Source organism: Rhineura floridana, chromosome 1 (genome assembly GCF_030035675.1).
Source record: "Rhineura floridana isolate rRhiFlo1 chromosome 1, rRhiFlo1.hap2, whole genome shotgun sequence".
NCBI lineage: Eukaryota > Metazoa > Chordata > Lepidosauria > Squamata > Rhineuridae > Rhineura > Rhineura floridana.
This window is the reverse complement of record NC_084480.1, coordinates 66,706,412-66,733,367: the sequence shown is the minus strand read 5'-3', so window position 1 is coordinate 66,733,367 and position 26,956 is coordinate 66,706,412. Positions and strand designations below refer to the sequence as shown.

Below are 26,956 nucleotides of genomic sequence, written 5' to 3'. Positions count from 1 at the left end.
ATGCTGAGAGACAGCTAGAATAGCTGATGGGGCTTTTTTTTCCACATTCAAAAGGTGCACTACAGGATCAGCACCTCTTTTGTTGGCCTTTCTCTCTTGTGCAGATGGTCTTTTTTACATTCTTGTGTAGTGGTGGGCGATACCATGCATGCAGGTATACCTATGCATGCAGGTTTCATATATTGAAATAATTGTTAATCTCTTTTCCTGCTGTTGAGTGTCAGGAAAACTAAACATGCATGATCGGGTTTTTGTTTATTCAGGAATCACACTCCAAAACTTTACCCAGGCCATGTGCCACGTCAGTGGGCGGAGGGCCTGAAAGACAAGTTCTACCAAGTTGGCATTATTTGCAATTCTATTACGTCTTTATCTTCAAAAGGGACAATTAAGGATTGGGCAACTGTACAACAGGTTGGCTGCTATGATTGCCAATGCCTAATAGTTTGCATGAAATTCTGTTGGGGTCTGACGACTGTTGTCACAACTACACTGTCACTCTTTAACAGTAAGTGACCAAACTTTGAGCTCTTTATGGATCAAAGTTAGATAGTCATATTCATGTATCTAAAGAAAAATAACTTATTAAATGATGAACTGTATAATGATTTGGGAACTCGGTGAGACTTCTGAGACAACTTGCATAGTATTGGCCTGTAGCATTGCATTCCAAAACAGGTGAGGTGAATGTATGGCCTCTGCCTGCACGGATCTTGTAGGGTTTAGGTGGAATAAAGCTTGCAAATATTCAAGAGGAATAAATGATCTTTAATGGGAATCCTAATTACACAAAAGAACAAGTAGTTGTCCACAAAGAGCTAAGGTGCAAATAATTTGTTTAACATATGAACAATGAAATACTCCTTCTGAGTTCAAAGACAAAATTAGACAATTCTTGTTTGCAAGCTTTTTGCTGGATGCTTCAGAGCTACATGAAGGAAGAGCATGGCCAGTGTGGGTTGTATCCATTGATAGCATTATCCTCCATGAGTACTATTATTAGGCTGTGAGCACGCTGGCCACCTACAGTAAAGTGTTTCCATTGGCCACTCCTGGAGGGGCAACAGGTTGATCAGTTGCGAAATCCCTCTCAAGAATTTTTTTTAAAAAGCACTCAAGCTGATCCCACTAGGTTTTACAGTAAAAAGAGGCAGGGTCTGACTAGCGTCATGTGCCCCCATTTTCAGAAAAGAGAGGTGGAGATGCACTGGGACTGGTAGAACAGTAAGTGTGTACCCTTCACCTGTAGGCCCTAGGGCACATTAAACAACACTTTAAAAAGATTCTGTGAGTAGGAGTAGCGTTGAATACTATCCATAATACTTAATTGAAATGGAAATGGAGTGCCTTCAAGTCGATCCCGACTTATGAATAGGGTTTTCAGGGCAAGCGGTATTCAGAGGGGGTTTACCATTGCCTTCCTCTGAGGCTGAGAAGCAGTGACTGGCCCAAGGTCACCCAGTGAGCGTCATGGCTGTGTGGTGATTCGAACCCTGGTCTCCCAGGTCGTACGTAGTCCAACACCTTAACCACTACAACACACTGGCTCTCTAATATTTAATTAGGTTACTTAATTTTTTTATTGATAGTGCTGAAAGCCTGTGATCTGAAGATTAATTCACCTTATTTTTCTCTCTCAGAATACTTTTAAGTTAAAAATCACCACGAAGCTATGCCATATTTTAAAGGCAACTAATATGGTTGAATGTGCCCTAATGTAGTAAAAATGTATGTTATTTATCACAAACTATTTTCCCTGATGAAATGGCTTTATGGAGACTATCTGAAAAATAAAAAAAATAACATGAGCATTAGGCCTAAGCTACACTTCAAATTAACACCAATTAAAGTTGCAAACCTGTGTACGCTTCCCTAGGAGTAAGTCCCACTGAAGTAAATACAGTTATTTTATTGTACTGCAGATATTTGTGATTTCATTTATTTTTCATTAATTGATACTTCTAAAAAGCAGATAAGAGAAAAATCAACTCATTTGAAATGTTGTGTTGGAGGAGAGCTTTACACATACAATGGACTGCGAAAAAGACAAATAATTGGGTGATAGAACAAATTAAACCAGAACTATCATTAGAAGCTAAAATGATGAAACTGAGGTTATCATACTTTGGAAACATTATGAGAAGACATGATTCACTAGAAAATGCAATAATGCTGGGAAAAATAGAAGGGAGTAGAAAAAGAGGGAGACCAAACAAGCAATGGATTGATTCCATAAAGGAAGTCACAGACCTGAACTTACAAGATCTGAACAGGGTGGTTCATGACAGATGCTGTTGGAGGCCGCTGATTCATAGGGTTGCCATAAGTCGTAGTCGACTTGAAGGCACATAACAACAAAATTTGCAAGCCATAAAACCTGCAATTGATATATTCCATGGATGTATAAAAAATCAGCTGTAACTACACTATGTGTATTTTGGCTCAAATTACTTTGATTTCACATTAATATAATAGTTTGGGGACTAATATTGAAATTTAGAGAACAAAACGTTATCTAGCACATATAGGAAGATGCTATCATAAAAAACAATATATAAATATAATTTGATTGTCTAATTCTCTCTCTCTTTTTTTAGGCATTGTGGTAAATGGATTAATAAATGTGAGCATTTCCACTATTGAGAAGCGTTATGATTTGAACAGTTCCCTCACTGGTGTAATATCTGCTGGCTATGACATTTCCTTCTGTGTATTATGCCTTTTTATATCTTTCTATGGCGAAAGAGGGCACAAACCAAGATGGCTGGCCTTTGCGTCTTTCTTGATAGCAGTAGGATCGCTTGTATTTTCCTTGCCACATTTTACTGGTGGACCATATATATATGGTGAAAAAATAGAAGGTAAGTTCATCTTATATTTTAAATTGGCTTATTAAGTGTCTTTTATTGTTGTTTCAAAACTATGATTCCAGGATATATATGAAACACAGGTTGAATTTATAAAATCAATATACATGGAGTCTCTCCCACCTTTTTTTTTTAAAAAAAAAACTGGAGATTCATGGTACTCATCTGTGGGTTTTGTTTTTTTTTGCTTAGTGCAAAATCTAACTTTATATAAAAAGCAATTGATGGATTCCATCCTGCTCCAGTGTCATACTATATTGGGATAGCCAACATTGTGCCCTCCAGATGTTGCTGGATTACAGCTCCCTCCATTCCTGCACATTGGCCATACCCAGCTGGCAGATGGGACTTGGAGTCCAACAATGACTGGATGGCACATGTTGGCTACCTCTGCAGTATATCATAATCAATAAATTAAACTTGGGGTGGGCCTCTGCAGATGAAGGGGTGAGGCTCTGAAGATTTGTTCTGGCCTTGTTATTCATGATGAACCAATTAGACTATAATTTGGCACAGGGTTATGGGGAGGGCCAAAACCTGTCCCAGACAATGAGGTTGCCAGGGATGGGAATAAGTGTGTCCACCTTCTCTCTTCTTTTTAAAAATAACGTTTATTTGAAGGTATTTATAAGTACAATATAAATGCAATATACACTATCCCTAATCCATGATATACAGGCATGCCCCACTTTAACGTTCGCAATGGGACCGGAGAGTATACTTTAAGCGAAAATAAACTTTAAGTGAAGCAATTGTCTTCACTTGTACTGCACGCAATCACCACTAAATGGCAGTGGCGTCATGCCAATAAAGTGTACATTATTGCGAAGCGCACGAACGTTAAGTGGGGTATGGGGACGTATGGAGCATGTATGTTATAGCTAGGCGACGTGAAGTGACGTTAAGCGGGGTATGCCTGTAGTATAATATAATATAGTATATAGGAACATAGGAAGCTGTGATATCCTGAGTCAGATCATTGGTCCATCTAACTTAGTACTGTCTATCAGGTCTCTTGGATCTCAGGCAGGGATCTCCCCCAGCCCTACCTGAAGATGCTGGATACTGAATTTGGTATGCAAAGTAGATCCTCTAAGATTGTAAAAATGCAACCTTAAGATGATTACCAGTACAATTGTTACAAATATATAAAGTATATAAACAGTCTGCTTAAAAAAACATAAATAAATAAGTGAATAATTTAGCAGGTTAATAACTAATTGATTCATATTTCCCATCAAGTAATAGTTACAACCCATTCTTGTATCAAGGAGGAGGGAAATTGTTTTTAATACTTTATAAATATTCTTCCTCCCAAAATGTCAAGTTTTATTCACATATTGAACTTCTCTGTCTTTAAACTTAGCAGTCAATTTTACAGTATATCTCAAAGTTTTCATTACGTCAGGCTCCTGATTACCTTTCCAAAATTTTGCATATTACTCTAGCCAGTGCTATGATGATATACAATGCCAATGCCTGGGTTTCTTTCCTACTTCTCAATGGTTTCCCTGCGAAGTGGTTGGGGTTGATGGGAGTTGGGGTCCAACAACATCTGGAGGGCTACAAGTTCCCTACTGCTGTACTAAAGAATGCAAGTATATATGATGACCAATATTTGAAATCATCTCCCATCTGGGACCACACTAACTCAAATAGAAGATAAGTGCTTAAATTTTAAACCAGCCCAGCATATTGAAATGAGCTGGAGCCTTCATTGTATGCTCTAAAGATGTTTGGAAGGGTGGCAATAATTAGCTAATTTTCAAAAGGACTTGTCACAAAGAAATGTTTTCAGTTATAATGATGCTCACCTTGCATTTAAAAGTACTGTACACCCATTTTCACTGATTAAATACTCTGGGCAATATTTCACCCCCTCCACTCTTGGAAAATAAAGCAATTGTTCATGTGCACATTAAATACCTGTTGACCAGGAAATTGTTCAGATGACTGTGGTGGGTAATCTAGGCACCACATTTCCTTTACTCCATTGCCTTTATTCAGCTAAACATTGATGGATGCTGATAATTTATTTATTGACCTAACTAAAAAAAGGAGTGGCCTCTGTGATGTGAGTAGTTATGTACTAGAGAGTCCTAGCTATTGAAAAAGCTTTCTTTCACATCCATTTTGCAGCCTTGAATTTTGTCTAGAGTAAAACACTTGGGAGAGCCAGTGTGGTGTGAGAGCCAGTGTGATGTAGTGGCTAAGGTGATGGACTACAACCTGGGAGACCAGGGTTCAAATTCCCATACAGCCATGAAGCTCACTGGTGACCTTGAGCCAGTCACTGCCTCTCATCCTCAGAGGAAGGCAATGGTAAACCCTCTCTGAATACCACTTACCATGAAAACCCTATTCATAGCATCTCCCATAAGTCAGAATCGACTTGAAGGCAGTACATTTACATTTTAAACCACTTGGATGCACTGATAACCTAATAACATAACCAGTCACTTGACATCTGCATATAACAACTGGCTGACAAGGAAAACATTTTTGAATGTTGAAGTCATTATTATCACATGCTGCTTCCTCTTTCTTTCTCTCTCTTTTCATGTTCTCCCCATTTTCTGGAGAAGAGGAGCAGTCTAATCTCTTACTGAGGGCAGGGCCGGATTATCCATTAGGCTTAGTAGGCTGAAGCCTAGGGGCCCAGAGCTCTTGGGGGCCCGCGATCCGCAGAAGCAGGACAGGAGCCGCAGATCACGGGACAAGAGCTTCCGAACCGCCCGCCATCGCCCCGCTTCACTTACCTTTTTCTCTGCTGTTTTTTGCTGTTTGCCGTCAATTAAGATGGCGGCTGAGGTTTCCCTAAGGAGCTGAAGCCTATGCCGCCATCTTGGTTGATGGCACGCATGCGTGTTACACGCACACATTGCTGCCATCAACCAAGATGGCAGCAGAGGCTTCAGACCCTTAGGGAAACCTCGGCCGTCATCTTGATTGATGCAAACCTGCACGCGCAGTGCGCACAGCCGCAAAAAAAGTGGAAAGGTAGGTGAAACGGGGAGGATGGGATGGGATAGGATGGGATGGCGGGCAACTCAGAATCAGCCTAGGGGCCTTCCAAAGCTTAATCTGGCCCTGACTGCAGGTATCCTCAGAGTCAAAGAGCTGGATGACTCACTTGTAAGTGAAATAGTCTAGCAACAGTGGATCACACCCTGATAGCCTCATGTCTTGAATACTGTAATGCACTCTGTGTGAGGCTGCCCTTGAAGACAGACTGGACAACACTAGTCAGCCCCAGCCAGTATGTAGTCCAAAAAATCTGGAGGGCATCAGATTGGATCTAAATGACATGTACAGTTAATTCATGTAGGCGGGACAGGGATTCGTTACATCCTGCACTAAGCATTGCATTTGACTAGATATCCTTTAAGGTCCCTTCCAACGCTATAACACTTCTAAAAACACACCTGAAAATGCCATGTGGCATTCATTGATTACAGAAGGATTTTAATGTTGACTCATCAATTGTTTGGGTCATATGCCATAAATCTTACTCATCTCCACAACTACATTTCTTTCATTCATACCTTATTTTGTGCCTTTTAATGTATATTCAAGAGAGAACACAATAGCCACTGAACTGTCTGGCTGCATGTTTCTGGCTGATCAGGAATGCACATTTCCATTTTGAACTGCTGCTTGCTGGACTGCCTTCAAGTCGATCCTGACTTATGGCTACCCTATGAATAGGGTTTTCATGGTAAATGAGGTGGTTTTCCATTGCCTTCCTCTGAGGCTAAGAGGCAGTGACTGGCCTAAGGTCACCCAGTGAGCTTCATGGCCATGTGGGGATTAGAACCTTGGTCTCCCAGGTTGTAGTCCAACACCTTAACCACTACACTACACTGGCTCTCTTGTGCACAATAGAGTTGGTTCACTACCATATGCTTCTCTCGATGGTTTTGGCTCTCCTTTTGACGATTTTGACTCTGATTTCAACTTTGACAATATATGTGTTTCCAGTGTAGGACACTTCGTTTACAGCCTTTTATTGGAACTGGAATAATTTTTCATAATGTTGCACAGGAGCTACTTAAATATATTTAATCTGAAAGCAATGGCAAATTGTTACTATATTTGATAAGCTTGTCCCATCACTCATAAACTCTCTTTCAGACTAAACATGATGGAGGCTTGGGATTATGCTTGTTCTTTCTGTCTTCAGGCGTGCATGATGTCCATGCATTGGAGAATATGTTTAGGATTAAATAGGGGTCAATTTCATCAACAGCCCTCAAAACTGAAGAGTATTTACTGGGCTGGGAGTAATACATCACGAAACATACAGACATCAGGCAGATACAGGGTAAAATGGGCCAGCATGATCCCAGTCTTCCACCTTGCATATGAATATCTGTTCAGAGTACTGCTACCATGTCTTAAGAAGAGATTTCCTGGCTACAGTGACACGCAACAGCTGCATAAACTTGCTTCAACTTGAAATACAAGTTGAAATTGACTTTGCCTCCTGCTAAATGAAGTGCGGCACACTTGATATAACGGAAGGAATACCCAAGAGGTCACCTGAGCAATTTGCTCTAAGGCTGGTATTATTACTTAATGCCCACCGACTTTGTGGTTCAGTTTGTTTCCAGGGAAATAGTCTTGAAAGAGAACTTGTGTTACTATAGTAGTAGTTAATGCAACAAAGCTAAACAGCTCACTTCATGCAAACCCATAGTCAACACATCACCACTGTTGATCTGTTTTACAAACAGAATTGGTTAATTTTATTTAAAGAAACACTGATTTTTTCATTGTGTTTCCTCATGAGAAGCCAAGGACTGGAAATAGGAAAGGATCTTGGAAAAGAGGGGAGGAGCTGGGAAGCAAGTTTACACCTAAGTGCTTCTGTTGAGGACTTTTAATCTTGAGTCTGTGAATTTGTTATATGTTAAACTTTGGAAGTATTACACAAAAAGTAAAGGTTAGTTCATAGCAAAAAGAAAAAAAATACTGAAATGTTGTAACTGCCCTGAACCTGCATGATTTAAACAGAGAAATAGACAGACACCAGGGGTGTAGTTGTCCAGGGTCTCAGGGGGTCTTTAGACCCCTTACATTTTGGGAGCCAGGTCCCAGCAGGGTCCTGCCAGATTATTCTGTAATCTTAGAAGTGGCTGTGGCTGTGAGGAGGCTTGGCTGTGACTATTATGAAGGGACACACATATGTCCATGCTCCCCCTCTCTCTGTATCTCTTTTCCCCACTCTATAAACCCACTGCAGTGTAGTCCTAGAACACAGTGCTTTTTGGCCCATAGGGGTTGCTGTAGGCAGGGGATGAAGGGGTTTGGTCACAGGAGATTGTGAGAGAATTCAGAGGATATTTAGAGGAACATTGAAGACACAAACCCTGGTCCACTGCCATACTATTGAGATTATGTGGAAAGAGAGTGATGCTGTCCATGCATGCCATCACACCCACCCACCCATGCATGCTGCCACACCTGCGATGGCCCTGCCTACATGCTATCCATATTTTGGGAGAAAGTATTTTAAGGGAAAAGAGAGAGATATCCCTTTCCCCCTTCTAAGAGATTATGGAGGAAAGTGTATTGTCCAAAGCCCCTGGATAAAGTTGTCTGCAATTTGGCAGGCTTAATCCACTCTGAAGGGACTCCTGTACCGAAAAGTTTCATCCACTTTGGTCAAAAGGGGGAAGAGTTATAGTCATTTTTAGATTCCCCTTTTAAGTGAATAAGGAAACACAGAGCTTCATTTTATACACAGTGGCATGGAATATGAAGGACAGATAACAATGGAGAGGGTACAGAATGACTCAAAAACAGATCAGAATTTCAAAAAGACATATAGATACAGATACAAAGTGATTCTTGGGGTTTGTGCACACCGTTACAATTTGCTACCAAGTGAAGTTCAAGGTTTTATTATTGGCAGGATAGCACATTGTACTAAGCCATGCCATGGTTTAGCATGAATGTGCAAGGGTGGGGCTCTGGGAGGAAAAAAAGTGTTTGCTTTGCTCCTCCTTGGTCATTCTGCTGCTACAATGAGCTAAACCATGGTTTGGCTTTGCATGTCGTCCAAACCCAGGCTTGTGGTTTAGCTCTCTCCAGAGTAATCACAAGCTGTAATCAAAGTTAGCCCTCTGGTTTGTGGCTTTTGTTTTGTCTAAGAGAGCTAAACCATGAGCCCAGGTTTGGACAGCATGCTAAGCCAAGCCACTTCCCTGGGAGTGCAAATGACCAAGGAGAAGCAAAGTGGTCATGATCTCTTAGGGAGATGGTTTAGTTTAGCATAATGTGTGAACCAAGCCATTGATATATGAAACCCTAAACAACTTGGAACCAGGATGCTTAGCAGAATGCCTGCTCTACTACAGGCCAAACTAATCTTTGTGATTGCAGAGAAGACCCTGCTGGCATGGCATGGCCAGCAGGTTGCCACCCTGAAACTGACTTTTTCAGTTGTAGCACCAGCCCTCTGGAATGTCTTCCCCAAAGAGATTGAGGAAGCCCCATCTGTTGGATGTTTTAAATGTCTCTTTAACAATCTCACTGTTTTGCTCAGGCCCATTCTGCTGTTTGGAAAGGTTATCCTGTCCAGTTGCTGTGTGTTATTTGAAATGATGCCATTTTTATCATGGACTTATTGTATTTGGATTTCCATTCATAATATTTCATAAGTGTAAACTACTTAGAGATTTTGCTAAAATTGTTACGCCTGTTAAGTATACTGTTGCACGCCTCCCCAATCTCAGAGCGGTGAGATTTCCAGGGGTCCAAGTGCTTGCCCTGTGCTTGGTTTCTTTGGGAAGAAGGTCAGCAGAGACTGTGGTGTCTTTATGAAATATGGTTTATTTATTTACACACATTCCAACCTGAGCTAAGGATGGAAGGGTTCAAGGCATCAGCAGTCCAATATCTAGCTTTCCCAGCAGTGTTACAGGAGGGATCCTAAAGTCACGGTGCATAGAGAGCCTCTCTGCCTGCCTCCAGTTCCCAGCCTTTCTCATACAACTCTAAAAACACTCAAAGCACAAACCTCTGCTAGCTGCCGGGGGGGGGGGGAGGGGGGGAGGCTGTCCTGAAGAGTTTCAATGACAAAAGGATCTTCCTGGCCCATTCACCAGTTGCTGGGCACCTGAAAGACCCATTAGCAAACTGGCCACTTGGTTAGCTTAACAAAAGAAACTCATCTGGCCAGCAGAGCCAGCCCCTCACCCCAAGACACAGGATTCCAAATCAGAGGCTGGAAGGGGACTCACAGGGATCATCCATTCCAATCCCCAAACTCACAACAATACAAATTACCCAAATAAAGCCCGAGTGCTCAGGATTCCATGGGGGGAGCCTTCTCCCTTTCAGATGTTCTTCCAACATGTGGGCAGCCTCAGGGAGGGGCAGGCATGATGGCAGCACACATGCTCACCCCAATCTCTCGCCATGGTCTCCTGCTCTCACATGGCAGCTTTTATTAGCAGAAGCTCTCCTGCCAGGGAGGGGGAATCCTGGGTCTGTGTAACCAGAGACAGGCCTGAGAGACTCTGAATGCTCACCTTTGTCTAACTCCATTGAACTCGATCTACTCCTGTTCTTTAGAGAGTTACCTTGAACAGCACAACTGCCTGATTTATTCTTTGTGGCTTTCTCTCTTCTTTTCCCCATCCGTCTTAAAGGAACACCCGCTCTTGCCAAACCATTTTTTCCCCTTACCTCCTTTCAGGAAATGTTGGAGCTAATGAGCTGGAGGTCACCCACACACCCACCGACACATGCACACGCACGCATATGCACACATACACACATCTCAGGACATTTCTTTTCCTGTCTTTTTGTTTAATTTTGAAAATTTATTAACAAAACAAGTATAGCTTCCGATATCAAATAATAATACAAGTAAAAAGTGAACCATTTGGAGTATATAATAGAAAATTAACCAGAGAAGTCAAACCACAGGTAACTAACATCTTATCCCAAATCCCTTCCCTCCCCTTCTGAGAAATTCTTGGCAGCAATCCAAAAGTACATGCATGCATCTCTTGTTTTGGCCTTTTGACTGTTGCAGTTCCTTTTCATCAAAGCCTCAAAACTGCTTTGAAAACTGAAAGTAGTTTGTCATCCAGAAAGAAGTCATAAATGCCCAGAAATGGGTGCAGGATTGTTTTTATACATGCTGCAAGCACCGGACAGCAATACAGTGGTTTTGCTTGCTGAATTCAACCATTTAAATTTTTTATAGATACCCTTTTACTGATGTTTAAGGGTATCTAATTTGATTCTTAATACAAAGTTTTAAGAAGTTCCTAATGTTATAAAACACGCAGGGCATCATTATACGATTACATTACATAATTAGAACTGGCACTTTAACCAAAGGCATGGCCCTTCCTTATCCTACAACAAAGGAAAGAGAACATGCACAGTTGGAGCAGGTCACTTTACTCTTAATTATCTCAATTCCTGTAATTTAGATACCATTACAATGTAATATGTTTTTGGCTGATTTCCAGGAAACCAAAGTTGCCAGTGTAACTGAAAGTTATTTTTCCCCCAGTCACAATGAAGTACTGTTTGTGAAAGAAGTGGTCCCTGTCAAGTTTTTTTTTTTAACTCTCCTTTGTTTTATTTTTGGTTCTTATTACAAGTGGATTGTCATGAAATTCTGTGGTCTCATTCTCTGAGATTCTGGCAAAAGCAAATATAATCCTATTACTCTTTACCACAAGTGGAATTAATGACTTGCAGAAAAGGTTACACAGTGGGGAAGGATCCAACTTGTTTGAATAGGTATCTGACAGAGTATTGCAAAAGAGCTCTGCAATCAACCTGCTGCTTGGAAGGATGCCACTTTGCGTTTCAGAAGAGATTGTCCCTTTGAGAGCCTGGCTGGCTGAAGAGTGGGGTAAAAATACTTGAACTAAACTAAATGAATGAATACTTTATCCTTGAAAAGGGAAATAGACTTACTTTCTCCAATTATATGAGGCAAAGTAAATATGTTCAAATTGGCAAGACTGTTAAGGAGAATAAAGCTCAACTTTTGCCCAATAACTGATGTTAAGACAGGCAGCGTTAGACTCCATCTCATAGTGTTCAAACAATGATAAATTCTGAAGTTCAGGCACACTTCATGACAACATCCATAAGATGAGCCCTGCTGGATCAGGGCAAGGCCCATCTAGTCCAGCATTCTGTTTGCACAGTGGTCAATCAAATGCCTGTGGGAAGCCCGCAAACAAGACCTGAGTGCCACAGCTCTCTTGCTATTTGTAATTCCTAGCAGCAGAGGCATATTGCCTATGACAGTAGCCATTGATTGCCTTATCCTCCATGAATTTGTCCAGTACTCTTAAATTGGTGGCCATTGCTACCTCTTGTGGGAGCGAACCCCATAGTTTTCACTATGCACTGCGTGAAGACTTTCTTTTGGCTGTCCTGAATTTACCAACATAAGAACATAAGAAGAGCCTGCTGGATCAGGCCAGTGGCCCATCTAGTCCAACATCCTGTTCTCACAGTGGCCAACCAGGTGCCTGGGGGAAGCCTGCAAGCAGGACCCGAGTGCAAGAACACTCTCCCCTCCTGAGGCTTCCGGCAACTGGTTTTCAGAAGCATGCTGCCTCTGACTAGGGTGGCACAGCACAGCCATCATGGCTAGTAGCCATTGATAGCCCTGTCTTCCATGAATTTGTCTAATCTTCTTTTAAAGCCATCCAGGCTGGTGGCCATTACTGCATCTTGTGGGAGCAAATTCCATAGTTTAACTATGCACTGAGTAAAGAAGTACTTCCTTTTGTCTGTTCTGAATCTTCCAACATTCAGTTTCTTTGAATGTCCACGAGTTCTAGTATTATGAGAGAGGGAGAAGAACTTTTCTCTATCCACTTTCTCAATGCCATGCATAATTTTATACACTTCTATCATGTCTCCTCTGACCCGCCTTTTCTCTAAACTAAAAAGCCCCAAATGCTGCAACCTTTCCTCGTAAGGGAGTCGCTCCATCCCCTTGATCATTCTGGTTGCCCTCTTCTGAAACTTTTCCAACTCTATAATATCCTTTTTGAGATGAGGCGACCAGAACTGTACACAGTATTCCAAATGCGGCCGCACCATAGATTTATATAATGGCATTATGGTATCGGCTGTTTTATTTTCAATACCTTTCCTAATTATCCCTAGCATAGTATTATGAGGGATGAAGAAAAAACTTCTCTTTATCCATTTCCTCCACACTGTGCATATTTTTATACACCGGTATCACGTGCCCACTGAACTGTATTCTCTCTAAACTAAAAAACCCCAAAACAATGTAACCTTTCCTCACAGGGGGAGTTGCTTTAGCACCTTCACCATTTTCTGTAGCTTTTTCAGCTCTGTAATTTAATATTTGAGATGCAGCAACCACAGCTATACAGAGTATTCTAAGTGCAGTTGCACCATAGCTTTGTATATTGGCATTATAATCCTGGCATTTTATTTTCAATCCCTTTCCTAAGGATTCCTAATTATGGAATCCATTTTTTCCCACAGCAGCTGCACACAGCGTCAACATCTTCATCAATCTAGTCACCATAATCCCAAAGTCTTGTTTCTGCTCAATCATCAGTTCAGTCCCAATGTGCATATATGTGAAATCAGGAGATTTTTTTACCCCCTAATGTAAAATCTCACCACCCCCTCCTCGTTTTGCTTAACATTAAGCTTGATGAAGAGTTTTGGTGGACTCAAAAGTTTGCTCGCAGAGTTTTTTTACCACAATGTGCATCTTTTTGCATTTGCCATTTTACTTGCCCGTTCGTTCAGTTTAGAGAGATCATTTTGGAGCTGCTCACCATCCCTTTTTGTTTGAACCGCCCTGAAAATTTTTGTATCATCAGCAAACTTGGCTACCATAGCCGTGCCCCTTCTAAGACTGTACAGCAAAATGGATTTTTGATTGATGCAGACAGCATGGCTTCAGTATTGAACCAGTTTTAAAAATCTCACCAGCCCCTCCTTGTTTTGGTTAACATCCAGCTTGATGAAGAGTTCTGGTGGACTCAAAAGTTTGCTTACTGTTTTCTGACATTTTGGTTGATCATAATAAAGGGGCTCTGGAGTTTTTCAAAATAAAAACAGCAGTTTAACCCTTAACTCTGCAAGCTAACATCGCCTACCTTTTCCTCCACTAAGGTTGTTTGATGGATTTGTCTCCAAGAAAAGCATACTTGGTTTTTTTTAACATTCAGAGAATTGGCAGATAGCGCCCCAAGAGATGACATCATTATCCCTGTTGTGAAATAAGTGGCGGTGATTTATTCCTGCCTGTCCCTGCTGCTGTACTGCTACTGGTCCTCTGGCACATGCCCTAGTTTTCTCCCATACAAGTGTGATGTTCCAAGACACCCCTCCAGAATCATCATACTTGGGGACACAGTAACAGTGGAGGGATGCAAATGCTGCCTCTCACCCTTGACACTGGGTGGTCTGCTCTACATTGACAGAGCCCTGGGCAGTTACAATAAGAGATGCTTTCCACCTTTCCACCTTAAGAATCCTTGAAATATGAGGACCTTCCTTCTACCTTTTGCTTGCTATTATGATAGGCACATGATCAGTAAATGTAAAGTTTTACTTTACGCTAAAGTTTGTTGCTTTTGCAGACCTTGGAAAAGTTACTTTTTTGAACTACAACTCCCATCAGCCCAATCCAGTGGTCATGCTGGCTGGGGCTGATGGGAGTTGAAGTTTTAAAAAAGTAACTTTTCCAAGCTCTGTGCTTTTGTATGCAAAATGAATTCCCTCAGCAGTTTGTGGCTTCATTTGAAAAAAAGATTAGGTATCTAAAGCATTAACTTATTGTCTCCTTTATAAAAAAAAACAAAAATAAAATCCTACATTTTGACAGGTGAACACTGTTTTGGTAGGATTCTCATACTTCTGATTAATTAAATGGGAGTGCCCTCTAGTGGCCCATATTATTATAACGTCTTCTAATAGTGAACTCTTGTGGTGAATGCCACCAGGATTGTAGCCAACACGGGCCATTAAGAAACAAGAGGAAAGCACCAGCATGCTTGGGGGATTCCCGAAGTCTGAAGTGGGGGAAAAAAATTACACGAAAGGACATCTCTCCCTCCCCCCCAAAAAAGCCCAGTAAAGACTGAGCATGATCAATAGCCATGAAAGACTGAGCATGATCAATAGCCATGAAACTTAGGAAAATGGTTGGGGGAAAATGGGATGGAAGGGTGGAAGAGGATTGGGATGTCTGTTTAGGTGGGAGGATACACTGCAACATTTTGTTCCAGGTCCCAGTGACAGTGTTACTAATATGCTATGTTACTTTTTGAAGGAGAACACTGTATTACTTGAAAGCTTGCCTTCAATATTTTAAACTCACTGGGCCAACAGAAATATAGTCTCACTTGCTCTGCGTTTAGTTATGTGATGTGATATCTATTTATCAGCACGCTTCTATTTTTCAATTAAGCAAAATCCTTCAGGTGTTAAGATATCTCAGCAACAAAACTGATCTTCATGCAGCAATGCTTATATTATGCATAATGAATTTTCCTGTCCAGTATCAACGTTATTTTATAAAACTGTGTTATTCAATTTATAATGGTGATTCAGAATGGCATCATATTATTACATCTAATAATAACAATATTAGCACTTTTTGAGTATTTCAAGAACATGCAATATTGTTATCTTAGTAATACTTACCCATCACTCCTTAATGACATCAGTATTATCACCAAATTGCAGATGAAGATTGAGGGTGAGGGAGAACAAAAGCTGAAAGAAAGATTCATTTTAACTTCATTGCCTTCCAGTCAGATGTTGTTGGCCTATAGCTCCCATCAGCCCCAGCCAGCATCGTTAATGGTCAGGCATGATGGGGTCATAATCCTCAATACCTGGAGGATACCACATTGGCAGCCCTGGAACAGAGAGTGACAACTATCATACTGGGCTCTAGTGAGAATGGAGCAAGACTACTAAATGTTCACAGTTGAAATGAATCTTTCTTTTACCCTGAACACTTTCTGAGGACACACGATTCTGATACCCTGAAAAGGTTGCTTTTTGGTGTCTACATCTCTGCCACCCCCATATCACTTTAAAAGCTGCTTTGCAGCTTCTTCACTGCAGTCCTGTGGACCAATTGTTGGGTTCACTGATAGCCTGGACAAATGAAGGCCTATAATAATTTGTCTGAAAGCAAATACATTAAATTGATGTAACAACCCTGCTTTTCTAGAAACCTGTCCAGTATCTCAAGCTGCAGTTAATAATGCCACATGCGTTGCTGGCTTAAGAAAATCTAAACTCTCCAGCTACTTCTATGTCTTCATGCTGGGACAGTTCCTATTGGGAGCAGGTGGAACTCCCCTTTACACACTGGGAACAGCTTTCATCGATGATAGTGTCCCAAAACACAAGTCTTCAGTTTACATAGGTAAGTTGAGCTAAACTTTATTTCTAGACATTTCCATTTATCCGGATTATCTATCAGTTTTGGAAGCATGTTCATAGCATCTTCTTGTGTCTTCTGTTTGTTTACTTTAAATGCTATCCTTTATGTGTGTACACACAAGTAAGCCCCACTGAGTTCAATGCGAATTTCTCCCAGGTAAGTGTGTCTAAGACTGCAGACTTAATGGGCTTGTAAGTCCCAGGGCAGGGATGGGGAACAGGTAGCCTTCCAGATGTTTATTTCTTTAAAATGTATTTATTTCTTGATTTTTTATCCCACACATCCTCTCTAAAGAAGCCCAGATGTTTATTTCTTTAAAACATATTTATTTCTTAAATTTTTATCCCATACTTCCTCTCAAAAGAAGGCTAGGATGACAAACAACAAGTGATAAGATGTTGAACTTCAAGTCCCATCAACCCCAAGAAGCATGGCCAATGACTAGAGATAATGGGAGTTGTAGTCCAACAGCAACTTGAGGGCCACAAGTTTCCCATCTCTTCCTTGGGGTGATCAGGACCTTTAACTGTAATTGCGTAGATGAAAACATGAACATTTACTGCAGGGTTGGGAGCCTTTTGTCTCAGGGGTACAGATCTTTATTTAGCCCCATCTCGTGGGCCAACTTGGACAGATGGGCAGGGCAACTCACCTGCCAATCACATGGCATCATAATGACATCACATAATTAACAGGTGAGTTGTCCTGCCCACTTGTTGAAATTCCTTGTGCAGGGTTCTTGGGCTTGGGAACCACAAGTCAAAGAACATTGCCAGCCTTGTGCTTTGCAAGACTTTCCACTGTCAGAGGTGGAAAGAAGAAGCATCGGGAGACTCACAAAGGGCTTTGTTAGCCTCCCTGCATGGGTCCTTTCTATCTCTAGGGTCAGACATAGAAAATAAAATGCACCAGAGCTGGGAGGGAGAACCAGTTTTCACAGAATAGCAGATCTGGTGATGGTTCACCATAAGGTGCTCATACAGGGAGTTCTCTGGAGTGACTATTACAGCTCACCTTTTATGCACAGGTCCCGCACCTGCACATCAGAGGTGCTCTGTAATAGTAACTCAAAACAGCTCAGTGTATGAGCACTTTGTGGCCAACCACCACCAGATTTGCCACCAGGGTTAGTTAATAGTTTAGGCAAAGGTGATTTAAAATTTAGTAAGGTTATCTGAATCTTGACTTAAAGTTATAAAAATTAATCAGTTCCTGTTGAGTATTCTGAGGTTGCTGATGAAGTGATAATGACTGCACTGCTACCATTTGGTAGTATATATCTTTGCGAGATATGATTTTTCAGTAATGACTGCTATGAAGATGAAATATGAATAAATAATGATTTGGGACTATGTGTGACAACTATCAAACCCCACATTGATCTATTTGTTGGCAAATTGCAAGATCAGCCATCCCACTGTTACTTGCCAAAATGGACTTTCTCAAGAATAAAACTACTAAAAACATTCAGTTTGTCCTATCTAACACTGCTTGTTTAATAGTATGGTTTTTGATTTTTTTTATAGTTAATGAAGCAATATCCTGCAATCAGATGATTGGTGTTCTTGCATTTCCATTTAAAAAATTGTGAAAAGTTTGTACTATCAATATTTCAACAAATTCCACATTAATAGGGGCATATTTTCTTGGATGCCTCAAGTAATGGTTATAAAATAGGCAAACTTGCAGTTAAAATGCATGAAACTGACAGTTGCCGAAGACCTAAGGTTCAAGAGTCATGTAACAACAAATTGATGAGTCACCATACCAAGTAAATTTGGACTTGTGGGTCACCATACTAAAAAGATTGGGAGCCACTGGCCTAACCTACAACAAGAAGAACTGTTGTGGGGATAAAATAAATGTTTTGTGTTTTATGAAGATTTTGAATTGCTTTTCATTAGTCCTTTTCAGACTTTTAAAATCATTTTGGCTGAATGTTGGGGGGCACGGGATCATGATGATGCTCTTAACCTACACACATTTAACTATATATGTGCAGAATCATTTGGCACGACTGGGAGCCTTGCAAAAAACAGATGTTCCCATTAAGGCTCATATACTCACTTAGAAAAGAGAGTCAGTGAGGTGTAGCACAGGAGTTCCCAAATTGTGGTCCATGGACCACTGCTGGTCCATGAGCTTCATTCAGGTGGTCCACAGTGTGTCTGTAAAAATACAAGGATCATACAGCATCTAGTATGGTGGATTACAATTCAGGCAACAGATAGAATAATCATTAAAGGGCCGGTCAAAACCCTCAGCAATTTTTGAGTGGTCCATGGGGAATTTTTTTTGGGAACCATTGATATAGTGATTAGACATTTGAACTTGAACTTGGGGACTTGGGGTCCACACTTGCCCATGAAGCTCATTAGGTGTTCTTGGGCCATTCACTGTCTCTCACTCCAATTTATTTATTTATTTATTTATTAAATTTATTAGTCGCCCATCTGGCTGGTTGTCCAGCCACTCTGGGCGACATACAAGATAAAAAACAATACATTAAAACGTTAAAATTTAAAACCATAACAGTAAAAACCTAACCCACCCCAAAAGCCTGCCTGAACAGCCAGGTCTTCAAGGCCCGGCGGAAGCTCATCATAGAAGGGGCATGGCGGAGATAATTTGGGAGAGAGTTCCACAGGGTGGGGGCCACTATTGAAAAAGCCCTCTCTCTAGTCCTCACCAGTCTAGCTGTTTTAACCGGTGGGATCGAGAGAAGGTCTTCTGATCGAGAGAAGGTCTCCCACAGAGGTTTTTTGAAGATAAAATGGGGAAGGGGGAAGAATGAGGTATACCACCTTGAACTCTTGGAGGAAAGGTGGGATGTAATATGTGGTGATAAATAAAAGTAAATCATAAAATAAGCTGGATATGCGTGAAGCTTGCTACTGGGATCAGCTCCCACCCCCACTGCCCATTCATTCCACATGCTTTGAATGGGCTTCTGTGGAATCCAAAGGAGGTTAACATATGCTTTGGCATCTAGGCTAAACCCACATTTTGAGATCTGAAATACAAACTTTTATGTTTCTACTCTGCAGGAATTGGTTACGCCATGTCGTTGATGGGTCCTGCTGTTGGCTATGTATTAGGAGGACAGCTGCTTAATGTTTATGTTGATTTCAATCGTCATGTAAGGTAAGGAAATTTCTTCTTTTATATCCGTAGTGCTAATCCTAGAAGTCCATTTTTCTTAAGAATAATTTTCCTAAGCCTTCCATTTCAGGTTTGTGTTGAACAGCTAAATAGATACTCATTGAATGAAATGGTAAAAAATGTGGTCCCATATAACAACCTCTGGCTGCTTGAACTGGACTTAGGAGACCTGGGTCAGAACAGCCACGAAGTTGAGAAGTCGTTAGTTAAATTACTATTTCTTAGACTTTGTTTTTTGATCAGTAAATTAGGAAACTAAAACTTTATTCCTAGCTGGATGCAGCACTAAAAGATAGTAAGTGTCCCAGCTGGTGTGGCAGGAATACTGCTGTTTATATAATTGTAATCAGTTATATAACATAAGGGGTTCAGAATGTGATAAATGAGCCAAAGTTCCAGATGCCATTGCTGGAAACTGCAGGAGGAGAGAGTGCTGTTTGCACTCAGGTCCTACTTGTGGGTTTCCCAAGGGCAACTGGTTGGTCACCGTGAGAACAGGACGCTGGACTAGATGGGCCATTGGCCTGATGCAGCAGGCTGTTCTTATGTTTTTATGTTCAAGTTGTATAATTTATCAAGCAGAATAACTTGGCAAAATGTAGTGTGAAGTGACTGAGTTCATAATATCTGTATTAATTGTTTTTGCTAAACTTATTTCTAGAGAAGACATCACTCCAGAAGATCCACGCTGGGTTGGAGCCTGGTGGGTGGCATTTGTTGCATGCAGTTTCTCTACATGCCTTTTGGTAGTACCATTTTCATATTTCCCAAAGCAATTGCCAGGTAAACATGTTTTCTAAAGCAGGAGAGCTGTGCCATCCTCAGTGGCTAGAGCCTTGAACATATACTGTAGTTGGAACTGCTAAAATTCTAGTATGAAAGGGGCTCGACATATATACTTTGCCTTGGCCTGCATTTGGATTTAGGGTTCCTATATTATGGCAACCTGGATATTGTAAAGATGCCTGGGAATCATTGCTTTATCATTTTTTGTTTGACCTTTTGGCTCCCAGGGACACCAAGGATGAGATCCAGTTATGTCTGCCTGCTTGTGCAAGAGAAATTCTGCTAGTGCAACAGGTTTCTCCTCTCCATCCTCCAGCACTCTCCCCCAGATCTGCTCCAGAGGGTCAATCCTCCAGAGCAGATTTGGGAGTGCATGTGGGGTGTGGGTATGAAGCTGGAGGGGAGGACAGAGAAGCCCTGTTGTGCTAATGGGCAGTAGTGGCTGGCTGGGTGGCATGAGTGAGGCTGTGTTGCTCTCTTGGCTTCCCAACACCATGTGTTGCTGCCACATACTGAGAGGGGGAGGGGTGATGCTTGGAAAGCTCAGTGTGGTGAAGTGTGCGGCAGCAAAGCCAATCTGCTCCTGCTGCCATGCCCCACACTGCTCTGAGCTCCCCATGCCTTGCCCCTGCCCTCTCTCAGTAAGCATCAGTGATGCCCAGTGTTGGAAAACTGGGAGAGCAACACAACCCCACCCTTGCCATTCTGCCAACTGCAATTGCTGATGGACATCTGCTTGTACTATATTGAATTTCTCCCCAGTTCATCTGGCAAATAATCTCAAGTACTGAATGCAAGGACTCCAACAGAAGCATCAGTCCACCATTTTTCTGGAGTAGTGAGAGCAATAAATATTATGGCCTCTGAGACTTCTATGTAGTTTATCTTAGCTCTAGACTGGTAAGCACTGCTCTACTTTAATATCTGTGGAGGATCTGGATTCAGAGTACAGTTAGAGAGACTCTCCATTTTTTATTTTATAAAGCACACTTATAATGGGCTATCACCATTTAGCTTTTTTTTAGGCAGCTAGAATGCTTCTTATGAAATGACACCAATATCTAGGAGTCACTCAGACTTCATACTGCCTTGATATTATTATTCACTTTTCTTCATAAAAATGAACCCAAAGCAACATACAACAAAAAGATTAAAACCAATATAAAACTAACACAATGAAAAGTTAAAAAACACAATACATGGATAAGAGGGTGGAACAACCCACCCAGTAAAAGAGGCTACAATGTCAGAAACCCTACAAAAAATTAAGAGCTGAATGCCTAGGAGAAGGAATTAGTTTTGACTGCTGCCTAATGATAGATAATGATGGCACAAGGTGAGCCTCTGTGGGGAGAGTGTACCATAAGTGGGAGCCACCACTGAGAAGCCCTGTTCTCGTGTTACCACCCTCCACACATCCCTCGGAGGGAGAACTCATAAAGGGCTTCAGATACTGAAAGCAGGGTCTGGATTGGCTCATATGGGAAGAGTCAGTCCTTGAGGTATTGTGGTCCTGAGCCGTATAAGGCTTTCTCTGTCAAAATCAGCATTTTGAATTGAGCCTGGAAACTAATTGGCAGCCAGTGCAGCTGTGCCATAAAATTGGTGTTATGATATACTTTTATGAAAGTGCTGTTTATAAATACTTATAAAAAGAGACCCCAATAATTATGGGAGCACACAACTCTTCATAGCATGTTTATTTATTTATTATTTATAAAAAAAATTGTATACCACTATTTCATTAAAATCATCAAAGTGGTTTACACTTGCTAAAAAGCAATAACCTTAGATTAAAACATTAAAAATACAATAAGTTGGCCAAGAAGGTGTGGGAAGACAAGTGCAAATGAACCCCAGGTATATCTTTATAAGAAGAAGAAACTAAACCTGATTTTATTTAAGGAAAACAGAATTTATCATGGTATTAAAAAGGGAAAAAGAAAAGTTTTCCACACATTTGCGCTATAACGGCTTTGGCCAGGTGGGCCCTCAATCTTTGATTGCAGAAAAAACAGTTCTTTTTCTCTAATTACTCTCAAAAATGGCACAAGCACATGTCTCTTGGACAAAAGACTGAGAAGAAATCACTTCATGAATTCCTTCAGTGGCGCCAACAGGACAGGACTTTGGGGTAGATGTCCAGTCCCCCCCCATGTAGAAGAATGAGCAAGATGGCCCCTAAATGCAGCAGCAGGGCTGGCTTACTAGATTTTGAACTAAGACTGTGATCCTTTGCTCAGTTTCCTGGGAGTCGGCTTCATTAAACCTAGTGTGATTTGCTCCTGAGTAAACATGCTTAGGATTGCACTGCTACTTTAGTAATACATATCCCTGGCTAAAGAGGAGAGCCGCTATGAGGTCATTAAATCCAGGTTTTAAAAACTTGTAACTGCAATACTGAGGGGGAAACTTCCTTTTGACACACAAAGACATTTTCTTTTTTAAAAAAAGAAAAAAGGCAGAGATCTCTTTTAAATCTCTTGGCTGTACTTTTAAAAATAAAACTATTTTTTAAATAGTCAAACTAGTCACAGCTGGCAGGAAGAAAGGCTTGTATGAGTCAATCAGATATGCTGATGTCATTCTAAACTCTGCTTTACAGAAAAAAGAATTAGATGCACTGAGCTTTTCATATCATAGATTGGTAATGGTATCAGATGCCTTCTAACTGTTTATACTGGAGTGGTTTATATTAGAGTAGAGGAGACAAACTCTAGCTTACCATGGGAATTACACAGGTGTGCCCATCCAAAAAAACAGGCTGATTCCAAATGAGAACTTAGATTCCAGATGTGGAGTTTGGCCAGACAGTAAAAATAGCAGCTGTTTCCCACCACAATTTCTGTCCTCTAGTGCTAAATGCAGATGTTAATGATGCCCTTTTGTTGTAAGCATGATGCACTGCTTTTTTCTGATGAGGTACTTTTTCTTCTAGGTACACACAAAATACAAGCTGAAAAGATTTCTGAAGCTCATCATGGTGGAGCCAGCATGCAGGCTGAATATGGTGGGAGGACTTTTCAAGACTTCGTACTGACTCTCTGGGTAATATAAGCAATGAATCTAAAACAGTTTTCCTAATTTCATGTCTATCTGCATAAAGACATAAGCCTTATGCTGTCTAGTGTGCAGCACCAGAAGACGCTCCCCCCCATCTGCCACTACCCACCTTGGCAAGCAGGCCAGGCGGTGGTGGGAGCTGTACCACTGTACATAGTGGGTGACCTATGTACAATGATGGCTACTTGGAGGCGGCAGCAGCCGCTGCCTAGGCATGGCGGGAGGTTGGTGTGAAGCCTACGCCCTGGAGGCGGCCATGTAGGACAGTGGCAGCAGCCTGAGTGGGTGGGTAGGAGAGCGGTGTGTGCTCTGGGTGTGCTGTACAGTGGCAGTGTTTGTCTGGGGTGGCACGGGGCAGTGGCAGTGCGGAAGAGTGGAGGTGGAGGAACAGACAAGGCAAGTGGGTTGGTGAGGGGAGTGGGGTTGCCTGGGTACTGGTGCTGGGGTTGGCAAGCAAGGAGGTTGGCAAGCAGAATGAGCAGGCAGGCAAAGCCCCTCCCTAGTCTGCTCATATTTGTGAGCTTAATGTGCAAGGAATACTTCCATATGTGCAAGTCATGCTTCCATATATGACATGACCCTGTGTTCATATTTCATGCGTGATTGGGTTCTAGGCAAGATTGACTGCCTGATCCAGTTATTTAACTTTAGACAAAATAATTAACAAAATTAAAAGCAAAAGCAAAGGATAAAAGCAGTAACTAGGAATAATACAATGTATTGCCACATACATTTTTCAAAGAATAAACTTGCCAATTCACAACCACCGATTATTATTTCATAATATGGTTTTCTGTTCATCACTTAAGGCCAAATTAGACATGACATGAATGCAATCAACATTCACATATAAAAAAACGTAAATAGTAACTGCAGGAGGGCTTGCGGAGCAGTGGGACTTGTTGGATGTGTAGATGGTTCCCAGTGGATGTGCCAGGAAGCAGGACAGAATAGTGACAGGCTAGATCCCGTTGAAAGCAATCAGCCAGACAAGCACTAGGTTTTAAGAGTCACTTTACTGACAAGAAGGTTTTTTCTGAACACAGTCACAAGCAAGCTCTCTTCCATCAAACTCCTTTTTCCCCCACACTTGACCGGTGACTTCATGCCAAATATATACTGATAAGGCAGCTGCCAGGGCCCCGGTTGCTTGGCAACATGTCCTTGGGATTGGCATGAACACCAACTTTCGCTCTCCTGGCCTTGTAGCTTACTTATGGAAATTTAACTCTTACTTAGTTCTTTAACTGCCAACAAGCCCCCACCTAAATGTCCATATACAGCACTTTACATTTTTCATATTTTTGATTTCTTTTCATGTCACTTACATTTACATTTTTTGCATTCACATACATCATTTTCTCAACATGATACATTTACATCAGTTATATGTCATTTAATCAGCATCACTTTTATTACAGACTTTTAATCATTACACTTCAACTTTTGCATTTACAGTTACTTCTCATGAAATCCATCATTCCATTTTTTCCAGTTACTAAAGTCTAGACCTGTTATGGAGTTTATCTGAAATCTGACTGGTGGAATTCCTTTGGTAGTTCTTTCTGACCTACGTAATTTTATTTCTTCCTTTGATTCCTCTGTGTCTGGTGTTTCCTCTGTTTCTCTATCAGAGCTAGAACTGGTGGAGCCTGGTTCACTACTGCTGTCTTTTTCTTCTTGTTTTACTGGTATTGTGACAGCCTGTTCTTGTGCATTGCTAACATCAGTGTGTCCCAAATCCACATATGTTTTCTTTCCCCAATCCTGCTCTATTGCTTGCACACTTCTGCTTAATACTACAGCCCTTTGTTTTGGCATCCAGACCCTGTAGTATTTGTTTTCAAACCCCAGCATGAACGCTTTGTCTGCTCTCTTTTGCATCTTCCCTGATCTTTTACTTTTAGGAATGTGCACCCAGCATGTTGCACCAAACCGAATTAAATGTCGTAACCTGGGTTTTCTTTCATACAATTTTTCATAAGGAGACATTCCAATAGCCTTATGGAATAACCTGTTCTGAATGTATGCAGCATAAAGAACACACTCTCCCCAAAAACCATTGTTCAAAGATGAGTCACACAGCATTGCTCTCATCGAGTCCTGAAGCAACCTGTTCCAGAGTTCGGCTACCCCGTTCTGATGCGGAGTAAATGGGGCTGTTAACTCCTGTTTAATCCCTTTTTTCTCTAAGTATTCCGTTAATGAGTGTCCAGTGAACTCTCCCCCTTGGTCTGATCTCATTCGCTGTATCTTAATACCAAACTGCACTTCAATCTTTGTTATAAACCGTTTCAGTTTCTCTGCAGCTTCGCTTTTAGCTTTCAGTAAATAAACAGTGCAGTATCTCGAAAAATCATCCACTATAGTCAGGAAATATTTTGCACCTCCCTGTATGGGTTGAAATGGCCCCACTAAATCCACATGTATCAACTGATAAGGTGCATTCGTACTAGGCATGGCTTCTGTGTTCTTTGCTGCTACAACTGCTTTGGTTTGCTGACACACATTGCAAGCTATATATTTACCACAGTTTCTTAATGTAACATCATTACTATTCTCAGTTGTTTTCACCACATTTTCATATCCTATATGCCCCAATTTTCTGTGCCATAAATGTACACAATTATTATGGGGTTTCTCATTGGCACACATGAGCACATGATTTGTTTGTTTCAAGTGTAAGTAGAATAATGAGTTCTTTACTATCCCTTTCATGAATATTTTGTTCCCTTTCATGACTTGACAGGAGCCCCTTTGAAACAACACATTGAACCCCATTTCACTGAGTTTAGAAACTGACATTATGTTACTTTCAATGTCTGGAATGAACAGCACGTCTGTCATAATAGTATTGAACTGTGCCAGTTTCACTGTCCCTTTACCCTGTATGATTTTCTTAGATCCGTCAGCCAATATCACCTGATCATTTACTTCACAAAATGTATGAAACAATGATTTATCTTTGCTTATGCTATTTGTAGCACCACTATCCAAAGCCCATAAATCATTACATTTATTTCCCTGCTCATTGTTAATACGTTGCTTATTCTTACTAGCATAGATCACCTGTACAAATGGTTTTCTTCCTCTTTCTCTTCTTCTTGCTTCACAATTCCTTTGAAGATGTTGCCTGGAACCACAAAAATAACATGCCTTTTGTCCATAAAGTCTTTCTTCCGTTGCTTTGTTGTTTACCAAGTGTTTAGACTCAGTCCTTTCTTGCTTTGCCATTTCTTGTCTTCTTTGAAATTACTGCAAAAGTTTGCCCTCTATATAGTCCATGGTCAGATTAGCATCTTGCATCGCTTCCATCGAACTCACCAGAGCGTCATAACTCGAATCCAGGGAGGATAATGTGATATACACCTTCTGCATTTGAGAATGTACCACTTCACGCTCTTCCAGTTCAGCAAATAGTCTATTCATCTCTAATTAAGTGCTCTGCCATAGCTGTATTATCAGCTAAGCGCATCTGATACAATCTTCTCGCAAGATATATTTTACTACTAGCAGTCTTTTTCACATGAATATTTTTCAAAGTGTCCCAAGTTAACTTAGCTGTCGCTGTGTCACGCACGTGCAGTAATTGAGAATCATCAATAGCAAGAACAATTAACGCCTTTGCCCTTTC

At 41.1% G+C, this 26,956-nt stretch overlaps 1 protein-coding gene across 4 annotated transcripts in view; it reads left to right on the top strand.

Annotated features, from left to right (window-relative positions):
• SLCO4C1 (solute carrier organic anion transporter family member 4C1) overlaps window positions 1-26,956 on the top strand; it is a 49,951-nt gene that overhangs the window by 6,674 nt on the left and 16,321 nt on the right. For 3 of the 4 annotated variants that reach the window (XM_061623307.1, XM_061623298.1, XM_061623290.1), the window contains exons 2-6: window positions 2,598-2,861; window positions 16,096-16,293; window positions 19,359-19,455; window positions 20,135-20,256; window positions 23,198-23,307. In XM_061623307.1, the coding sequence (XP_061479291.1) occupies window positions 2,598-2,861; window positions 16,096-16,293; window positions 19,359-19,455; window positions 20,135-20,256; window positions 23,198-23,307 (791 nt within the window). Of the gene's footprint in view, window positions 1-445; window positions 509-2,597; window positions 2,862-16,095; window positions 16,294-19,358; window positions 19,456-20,134; window positions 20,257-23,197; window positions 23,308-26,956 lie in introns of those variants that run through there. The other variant, XM_061623317.1, reaches the window with a different exon arrangement.